Below are 10,601 nucleotides of genomic sequence, written 5' to 3' on the forward strand. Positions count from 1 at the left end.
ATTATGTATTAAAGGTGTCCCATCTTCCCCCACCCTACTATATTAAATAAAAGCGTGGTTGCTAAACCCATGTAAAACTCTGTTTTCGTGTTCGAATACCTTGTTTGCGGTCGTTGTTACACTCTCCCTGTTTGAGTTGAGAAGTTCTTTTATCACGGCAACACTGCCCTTTGAGGCCGCAATATGGGCGCAGGTTGATCCGTTCTTGTTTTCTATCTCTACGAGATTTCCTCTGTGAGCCAGGAACATTCCCACCACGTTGGAGTGATCGTTTTCTGCAGCCAGATGGAGAGGCGTTTGTCCGTGCTAAGAACACAGACGTATATGAAGATAATAAATAAATGGAACTTGTTTATCCTCACGTGGTTGAGTAACAGCAGTCGTTAACACAGGTGGTTTATTTCACACACCTCGTGCCCACTTACCAGTTACCACGTATGTAACTTTTGGGTGATTGTTTTTTTTTTGAAATTACTAGACTATATATAGAATATAGTATTCTTACACTATCTGTAGCAAGTACATCAGCACCAGCATTTAACAACGTTTGGCATACGTCAATTTTCCCATCTTCGGCAGCTTTATGTAGTGGCGTTTTCTTGTCCTGGTTAAGAAACGTATTCAGTTAAAAACCACATTTATGTATTAAAGGGTGGGTTAAGATGGGACATTTCATTCTAACTCTCGTCCAGTTTGGTATTAAACAAAGAATGAGAATTATATAACCGTATCCTCGCGACTCTCATATACCGTTGTTAATTGTTTAAAACACGATTAGAAATATAAGTTTTAGGTGCTAACAGTATCCCATCTCACCATCTTTAAGTTCTTACCAAGCTAAGAGCGTCTATTGAAGCCTTTTGTTCAGAACCAATAGGACTGAGCAATTTCTTTACAAGGTCGTTGTATCCACGTTGTGCGGCTAAGTGCAGAGGTGTTAATCCTAACTTTGTCTTTGCGTTAATAAAAGCTTTCTTTCGTATGAGCATATCTGCTATGACGTCGTGAGCGTTCTCAGCAGCGAGATGCAGGGCAGCTTTACCGTTCTGTGAATAATGACTGTGAATATTGTAACTAAAATATAAGTAATGGGCCAGCTCTGGTTTATGTCTGTTGATAATGAATCATGTCTTCTGCATTATAAGCTTGAGTTCGGAGTTATATTGTAACATGCGACCAAACACGATTGATATTTGAAAAATATTCCTATACATTTATTTGGATGAAGCTTTATATCGAGGCATGCCAAGTTTTAGACAAAGGCCAGAGTTAGTCCGCTACCCCAATTACAAATAAAAAAGAAGGAAATCAACAACAACAGCGGTAAAATACGTTATGGATAAAAAGCGTAGGAAAAAATGTCAATCAAAAATCGTCGCCTTCCCACCCAAAGGACCTAATTCCTTCTACAAACATTGTGGCTTGTATTATATAATATCTTACCTCATCGAACACGTCCACTCTCGCACTGTGTTGTAGCAGGATATCAACCGATGCCTGATGACCTTCGTCGCTTGCGAATAACAGCGGAGACCAACCGTTCTGTGGAGTAAATACAAATGTAACTTTAGGCAAGGCATTTAACGGTTACAAATTGTCAGCTAAACAGAGAAAAAAACAACAAATAAATAAAAAACAATTTTTATATGCGGTAATGGTAATTCGTTGCGAGGTGTATAAAACAGGACACCCTTGTAACGACTGACGTTGTCCACCACCCAAGAAGAAAATAAGCTGCATTTATTTATTTAAATATTTTCTTAAAGTTGTTTCTTACCTTTGCCTGCCTGTTTATAATACTGGGCATTTTATCCGGATATTTCCCGATGCGTTCAAGTAATATTCGAAGCGAATGTTCATTCCCAGATCGTGCGCAGTAATGTAATGGGGTTTCCTGTATGTGTATGAATGACAAGATAAATTTTACCGGTGAAAACGTTTTTTTCTTAATATTAATGCATTTTTTTCCACACATGGTAGGGTGGGAGAGGATGGAACGCCTTTTCATTCTCTTTGCTCGTTTATTTGGTAGTAAACAAAGAATATTCAAAGAATTACAAAACCGTATCTCCCATTAGCAGACCGTTGTTTATTTTTTAAAACCCGATCAACATATTTGGATATTATGTGCTAAAAGTGTTCCGCCTTCTCCTACCCTACTATATTAGTAAAACCTCTTGGCTTATTTTACGTTTTAAATTCGCAATAATAAATCCATTCAAATACCCACATGTGTTAGTTTGGTACAGAAGTTCACATCTCCGCCATAAGTTAACAATAGATGAACGATTTTTAATTCCTCCCCGTCGACGTGCGCTCGCTCTCTTGTTAATTCCGCTGCAAGGTGCATTGGGGTTTCCCCTTCCTAAGAATTCAAAGTAAAATTTATTAAACTTAAAATAAAATCATTTTGAATTAATTTAGGCCAAATTTTGAAACTATTCCTAATACAAACCGCGTTTATTTAACTTTAACAGTTAGGTTTATTTTAATTTCTATGTCTCACTAAAATGTAACAGAATTAACTCAAAAAATGCGCGGTGGACCATTACAAACGAACAGCAAAGGTGAAATGAGCAAACACGTAAAAGGGAAATTGTTTATTTATATATACAACAACCGTCTCACCCTGTTCTCCATATTAACACACATCGTTGCTTCATATCTAGAATATTTGGCTTCAAGAAATTCCAGCATATGACTGATAATATCCCATCTGCAATGACGTACAGCAATGTGCAGGGCGTTTTCACACGACTGTGGAAAATAGAAACGCCGACGTTAATTTTAACAGAATATGGTGCCACGAAAAACGTATACTACAGGATTGTGAGTGTGGGGTAATATGGTACACATTTTTATTCCTCTCTCTTGCCGTAGTAAACAAAGAATATTCACAACATTTCATAAACATAGCCCCGAGACTCCAAATAACGGTATTAATTTAAAAAAAATAGAACCTATTTTACCCCACAGCTTTCAAGCCATATACGCTTTCTAATCCTAATTCGACCACCTATTTTATTCCAATTCACATTACCTTCGATTGCGTTCGTAGGTCGCCTCCTTCTTCTAACAATAGTTTAAAAGTGTTTAAATTTCCTCCTCTTGCCGCCATATGTACAGCTGTCTCCCCATCTTCCCGTTCACAGTTGACGTCAGCGCCAGACTTTATTAACATCTCGGAAACTTGCTCGCCTGGTGGCGCAAAAGAGTTTAACTTGCTGTTTTTGCAAAATATTTCACAGTTATGCGCCCCCTAGTAATAGTGGTAGCATTTTGTAATTCTACAATAAATTATCAAAAGCCCAAACCAGAATAAACGTCCAAATACACATCTAATTTTTTTTTTCTTTAAAAAACACTTCTAAAAAAAAACAGATCTCAAAACTTTTGCAAATTAAAGTTGTGCGTTACAACCGCGCTAAACCTTCAGCCATAATAAAAAATGATAAACTTTTTTCATACTTTAAAAAAAGCAAAACCTTTAAACGTACCGTCGGGTATTTGTGCTGCTAGATGCAACGGTGTTTCTCTTTTGCTTCCTCCTTTCATTTGAACCGGAGCCCCGAACCCCAGTAACATTTGAACCACCAATGGACGACAATGTTGCACAGCGACGTGCAAGGCAGTTAACTTGTTCTGAAAATATAAAAATATCATCAGTGTTTAATCTTTTCAATAGCAACGCTTTTTAATTGACGTTCTTTCCCACACTTTTTAACCATAGCGTGTTCAAACTGTTGATTTGATGTTGATTTTCTTCGTTCTTTTAATATAGTAGGTATGGGGAAGACGGGACTTCTTTAGCGCATAATATCCAAATATCCGGATCGTGTTTTGAACAATTAACAACGGTCTATGGATGTCGTAAGGATGCGATTATATAATTCGTTGAATGTTCTTTGTTTACTGCCAAATGGGACGAGAAAATCGAATGAAAAGGTGTACCATCTTCCCCCACCCACTAAAACATGATCTTCGCTACTATTTTCGAAAGAAGAAATAAAAATTATATTATACTGTGTGTTCAACCACTGTGCCATGGCAGACCATATATACCTTAGTTTTTGCGTCCACATGCGCTCCTTTCATAAGTAAAGTTCGAACTACTTCCACGTGGTTGTTTTTCGCAGCAGAGTGAAGGCACACAGCTCCTAAAACACAAAATATAAACCATGATAATTAGTCTTGCTTCAACTATAATTTTAAAACTTTTTGTAGTTTACTATTAAGTATGAGTTAGTTAAATCATATCTCTGTTATTTAAAAATGCTGTTTTTTAAAAAGTCTAGAAAAGAGAATCAACAGCAAAACGACAGTTGTTTAACATAGTATAAAATAAGTGTGGGAAAGGGTATCAGTTTAAAAAGTGTGGCTGTTTCACCCAAAAATGTTGCGTTTGCGGAATAATAATGGCGAGATTTCTAATGATTTAAAAACAATGCGTCGTAATAATTGTTCTATGTATTCGGTCTTTACGAAAAAAAGATTTTAAATGGTTGGGTGACATCAGTTTTTGACAAAAAAGTTCGATTACGTAAATAAACGCTAACTACGACAACAACAACAACAACAGATAAAACAACATTTTTGATCTAGGTTGTTTACAGTCATAACTTAACGGTCGACGCTGTTGTGCAGAGTCGAAAAGTAAATAAATTTATTTGCGGGATTAACTCTATTGAAAAAGTCATTGCCGAACACGCGTTGAAAAGGAGATTACGAACGCACATAGCTGGATTTTACACGATAGTTATATAAACGTATTAACGAAACTATTCTTTGTTGCACGTACATATATAAAACCAGACAGTTGTACGCTTAACAGTAAATGTTCTATAATAGGCCGAAATATCTGTCTAAGATTTTGTGGCGGAAATTTTATCTTTTTTTGGTGTATTAAAGATTGGATTTTCGGTCTAACCTTTCGAATATCGTTTTAAAACCATAAAGATTTTTCATTCCAAAGGTGTTGCGTTTTGGTAATTGCCAGATACTTTAAACCCAGTTTGCAATCTGCTTTTTGCCAATTTCACATATTATACCAGAAAGTCTGAAAAACCGTGACCGTTTACCATTTTACCATTCTAGAATCAAATCGCTGAAATATTGGGTCAAATCTACTTATCGTAGGCTTAATACGATCATAACTTTAAAAACGACGTTGGACAGCCGTATAAGGTTACAAGGACTAACATCTTGGGCGTAAACCTATTTTTTAGAAACGTGCAAAACAACAAAATTTCGGTTGCAAGGAGTGACCTTGGTAGCGTAACCTAATTTTTAGAAGTGCGAAGACAACAAAATTCCTCGCGACCGCAACATGTTCTTACACTGATAAATCGTTTCTTAGAGGAGGTCCAGACCGGAAAAACCACGAAAAATCATGTTGGTGATATCCACACCCTCACCTGATTTGTTTGGCATATGCAGAGGAACTCCTTTTTTAAGAAACGCGAGCGCAGTCTCAGGATGCCCGCATTCAGAAGCAATGTGCATAAGGGTGCTACCGTCCTGTTTTGAAAACATAAATTAATTAAAACTTTGTATTCAGCTTATAGTGCTGATGTTGGCTAATTTGGAATACTCTTAACCCTTAAAACCTTATTTTCTTATCATGTTTTAGATAATTAACAACGCTCTATACCATATAGTCGCTAAAAACTTGCGTGAAAGATAAAAAATCAATGAAAACATTACGTTACAGTATCGCTGACAAATAGTATTAATACAGGCTTTCCAAGGAAATAAAGTTTTGCAAGTTTAGAAAACTAGGGATACTGCATGACTGTTCCGCAAAAACTTACCTTAGTTCGTCGTAAAACAGCCTTCGGAAACCGATCCGCCAATAATTCAACGACACTTGTGTGACCTGGAACATTTTTTGTGAGGAAATTGTTTCAATTTAGATGTTTATATAACATTTCTATTCGATCGAAATACATTCATTCATAAAAAGTCATCGAAACCTATTCAAATTTCAGCATATTTTTTCATTACAAAAAGTCATATTTTTTCATTATATGTCAAAATATATTCCAACCGGTAATAATGTCATTAAAGAATTACCAAAACAGTTGGTTAGGCACACACGTACTTGGTTGCCGGACCGGCTAAGAAAAAGTTATAGGAAACAAAGTTATTTAGTAGGGTGGGGGGAACATGGGACACCTTTTCATTCTATTTTCTCGTCCCATTTGGTAGTAAACAAAGAACATTCAAAGAATTATAAAACCGTATCTTTACAGTGTCCATAGACCGTGGTTAATTGTCTAAAACTGGATCAAGATATTTAGATTTTATGTGCTAAAGGTGTCCCGCCTTCCCCCACCCTACAGTACAATAGTTTCTTATAGACATGAATACAAAGCCCCATGTAGCCTACGTCATAGGCATGCCGGTGGTTAACCACTGCAAATATTTAGCATTTAGTGGCATTGTAAGAAAATAATGGCCCGCTTTCATAACCGGCATTGAAACTAAACCAGCACAGGTCCAGTTCATGAGCAAATAAGACGGAAGTTTAATTTCTAGCACTTGAGACTTGCTTGTACAGCTTTGTCAAGGGCTATGCCGTAAATTAGGTCCAAACAAAGAAAATACTTAAGTCTGATAAAAATCTAAATATAAACTTTTGCGGAGAAAATTGTAGGTTTGCAAACAATTTAAATGAGGAAATATTAACTTAGGAGTTCTGTCATAATTAAAAAAGCAATTTGCACTTTTTGTACATTCTGCTAATCTTTGGGCCAAATGGCTTATCCTAGGTCCTTAAGCACCCATACAGAGTAGGATCTGGTGCTACGAAATACGTGACAGACAAAAATTTGTATATTTGTATATAATATATGTATTTTGCCTAAATGACATCGGCGGACTTAAATCAACACAGAACATAATATAAATTCTCCTGAAAAAGTTTTTTTTACCTTTTTCAGCGGCCGTGTGAAGTGGTGTTCTCTCCATATGGTCCAGTAAACCTGGGTCCGCTTTATGCGCGTATAAACATTCTATGATCGGTATATCACCCATGGACGCTGCTATATGTAATGCGGTTATGCCTTCTTTCTGTAAAAACAGGTGTAGGGGTAGGATGGGACATCATTAGCACTTAAAACCCATATTTCCTGATCTTGTTTTGAACAATTAATACCTCTCTTTTAGAGTTGTGGGGCTACGGTTATACAGTTATGTAAAACTCCTTTGTTTACTACTAAATGAGACGAGACATGAGAAGGAAAACACGTCCTATCTTACAAAACCCTGTCATTCATATACAACTGCAAGTAAAGCAAACATATATACATATTATGGCACTTATTTTGTATGCAGTAAAACACAGCAAAACTTACGTTTTGAACGTTAACAAGCGACCCCTTTTTACAGAAAAGTTTCACCATTTCTGCGTCTCTTCTTTCGCACGCAAGATGTAGGACTGTATTCCCTGATCCCGGATGTTGGTACCGGAGTTGCTCTTCCGAGAACACGCTGAGGAGTTCACGGTAAGCAGCTTGGTTGTTTTCGTTGATTGCATTGAAAAGCGCGATGTTACCATCCTAGGATTTGGGTAAAATGTTGGAAAAAGAAGAAAAAGTAACATTTCGCTTATATTTAGGTAAACCAAGAAAATCTAAAGATATATAACCGTATAATTATTCAGCCCCGCGACCGTAAAACAGCGTTGTGGACTCTTAAAAACAAATAATGAAATGTGGGATACAAGGGTAACGAAATGGCGTATTACCCCCTAGTACTATACTTACAAAAAAATGATGATGGCTATTTACAAAAGAATGATGACGAAAATTGTAAAAAATAAAACTATAGAAAGATAATAATACGTCGTAGTCTCTATAGTTACATATAATATATATACATACCGTTACAAAACATGTCTGAAAAAACGTTTTACACAGGCTAGAGTACAAAAAGCTGTCCACGCAGTCAGGCCTCTCAACTTTAAAACTTTAATCCATTTCTAAAGCACTCGTTCTTACCTTGTCTGGCACGAGGCGGAGGTTTTTACTCGTTGCCCTGACAACAGCTTGTGCAATGGACGACGAATTATTTCCGGTTCTTGAGCTAGCCATGTGTAATGGTAGTTGCTGCTTCTCCTGCAAAATTAAACGCATGTTTAAAAGCTATCACGTCCCGCCTTTCATCAGTATAAAAACCCGTAAAAACCATGCGTTGAAAGAATATACTCTCAACATACGCCTAATTCGACGGCTTAGAAAACGCTTAGAAACCTTTGGTAACTGCTTTACTTGTATTTAAAATTCGTAATTCATAAACGACGTTAAATCTATTATAATGAAAATCATGCCTGTCTTTTACCTTTTTCATGGTCATTTCTGAGCTAACGTAACGCTATGCCACATTTCCACAGTATTTCCAAACGACAATACGTCTATTTTAATTAAAGACCGCCTGTTTTACCTTTTTCACGATCGTTTTTCTGAGACTATGTTTTTAACGTAAAGTTATATTTTCACACTAATTCTAAACGATAATACGTCTATTTTAATTAAAATTGGTCCGTCTTTTTTACCCTTTTCATGGTCGTTTTTCTCTGAGATTTTTTAACTTTTTCAACGTTTTTCAACTTTTCAACTTTAATTTTATGACATATTTCTACACATTTGTGTTACATCACTGGCACACCAACTACTTCCCTTGTCGTCCCCTGCCGAGTATTTGAGCTGGTTGATCCTTTACACAGTGAGCTTCACATGGAAAGTAACTAGGGGGTCGTGACTCCGTTATTTGACTTGTGCTTAGCTAAAAACCGCACGCCAAATAATACAACGCTGGCGTTTTAAAGCACACAAAACACTGGAAGTGTCAAATTAGTTGACACGTTTGTGCTAGCTCTGGAAACTACACGCCACATGAATTCTACATTAATTTAGTACAGTATAGGGGGTGGTGGGGTAAGTTGGAACCAGTTTTCCTTTTCTCTCTTCCCATTCGGTATAGTAAACAAAGGACATTACAGAATTATACAACCATTTTTTTACAAATCTAAAAAAGAATCGTTAAATGTTTAAAACACGATCTGAAAATATGATATTCAGGTTCTAACAGTACCCCATCTTACTCCACAGTACTATATGGTTTACTCTAAAAAGCTCGAGACTTAATAATAAATAAAAATAACATATAAACCTACCCCGCCCTTCACGTTAAGTTCCGCCCTCTTTTTAATAAGAAGATGAACAACTTCTTCTCGGCCATGCGTCACTGCAAAGTGGATTGCCGCTTGTCCATCCTATTTGGTTGGTAAAAGTAAACAATACTTGTATGAACGATTAAACGCTAATTTACCTTCGCGTGGCGATGCAACCAGAGTCGTTATATAACACGGGTGTTTTGTTTCGTACACCTCGTGCCAGCTTACGAGTCACCACTTAGACAACTTAGTGGGTGGTTATTTACTTATTTTAAGCGCAATAACAGTGCAGTATGAATATCTGAATGAATGAATGAATATATAGCACCATGACGACCCATACGCCTACATTTAAGCTTTAATCAAAACTTTTATATGATAATATTTCACTTACTCGAGCTCTGTCGTTAATATTAACCCCCATCTCAATGAGGCGCTCTACTACCACCAAGCGGTTGTCACGTGCAGCGAGCATGAGCGGATTAAGCCCAGTCTCCTGAAACGTAGAGAGATTATATAGGTCATTCCTAATCAAAAAAAATTTTACGTAATAAAAAAGATTACAAATATAGAACAGCATCATTTCTAATTCCCTGCAACTTCAAATAGAAATTAAGCAAAAATGAAGACATTTTTGCGCGCTATGGAGTGTGGTTCCATATCTGTTCTAAAGCTGTTTTACAAACCTGTACCTTATTAACAGCGGGGCTATGATTGTGTTGGCAATTTTTGCAACTGATGTATACTTACGTCGTCCACAACAAATAGGCCAGGATCGGACCTTGCCATGTAACGTAACGTAAGTTCGAGCTGCGACCATTCTCGCTTTAAAGCCATTTTCAGCAAGCGGCTATTCGCGTCTCCTACAGGGACCGAGTTTTGCTGGAATTGTCCTAGGGTGCTGGTTCTACGCAAGGGTGCTGTTGTTTTGTATGTTGAACTTCTAGAGCTCGGAGAAGGTCCGGAAACAGTGGAAAAAGTGGAACCGGTGGACGGGCTTCCAGCAATAGCGGAGGATGGTGCGGAAGAACCTCCAGAAGAGCTTGTGGAGCAATCTTGTGTTGTAACAGATCCGGATGAAGAGGATCGCCGAGGTTTTGCAGAGCGACGGATGTCTCTTTTAGATGTAGGAGGAACCGAAACTTCTTTTTCGTCTTCATGTGTTGTATCTGCTTCTGTTTCCAACACTGTACTATTTACCTCAGATATCGAATGTAATTCTCTGGTTTCGGAAGCTTTGCTGGTGGGTCTGACGGTGACCTTTGACCCGGATGTGACGTCATCACTGTCTGTGCTCAATGAAGACGACGATTTGTTTTTTCTAGGTGGTGGAGGTTTCCTCTTTTCGGTTTTGTTTTCTTCATTTTCTGTTGTTGTGTTTTTCACAGGTGATGTGTCTGCCGCTTTCTCCATTAAACTAAACCAC

The 10,601-nt window shown here is 37.3% G+C and overlaps 1 protein-coding gene across 1 annotated transcript; it reads right to left on the bottom strand.

Annotated features, from left to right (window-relative positions):
* Positions 1-42: 42 nt before the first annotated feature.
* Positions 43-10,601, bottom strand: LOC100176746 (ankyrin-3-like). Its single transcript, XM_026835118.1, has 18 exons — positions 9,926-10,601; positions 9,570-9,671; positions 9,176-9,274; positions 8,001-8,117; positions 7,356-7,559; positions 6,933-7,071; positions 5,811-5,875; positions 5,415-5,517; positions 4,063-4,157; positions 3,498-3,642; positions 3,041-3,198; positions 2,629-2,757; positions 2,231-2,365; positions 1,778-1,894; positions 1,444-1,542; positions 834-1,046; positions 506-604; positions 43-306 (listed from the first exon to the last, which is right to left on the bottom strand). Exons 1-18 carry the CDS (start codon positions 10,586-10,588, stop codon positions 43-45), a joined length of 2,946 nt encoding a protein of 981 aa, XP_026690919.1. The 5' UTR covers positions 10,589-10,601.

Source organism: Ciona intestinalis, chromosome 7, assembly GCF_000224145.3.
Source record: "Ciona intestinalis chromosome 7, KH, whole genome shotgun sequence".
Taxonomy (NCBI): domain Eukaryota; kingdom Metazoa; phylum Chordata; class Ascidiacea; order Phlebobranchia; family Cionidae; genus Ciona; species Ciona intestinalis.

Coding starts and splice junctions, on each gene's coding strand:
- LOC100176746 (XM_026835118.1), bottom strand. CDS start 10,588: ATGGAGAAAGCGGCAGACACATCACCTGTGAAAAACACAACAACAGAA. Junction 5,876..6,932: donor TCACACGGCCGCTGAAAAAG/GTAAAAAAAACT, acceptor AAAATGTTCCAG/GTCACACAAGTGTCGTTGAA. Junction 5,518..5,810: donor CTGTTTTACGACGAACTAAG/GTAAGTTTTTGC, acceptor TTTTCAAAACAG/GACGGTAGCACCCTTATGCA.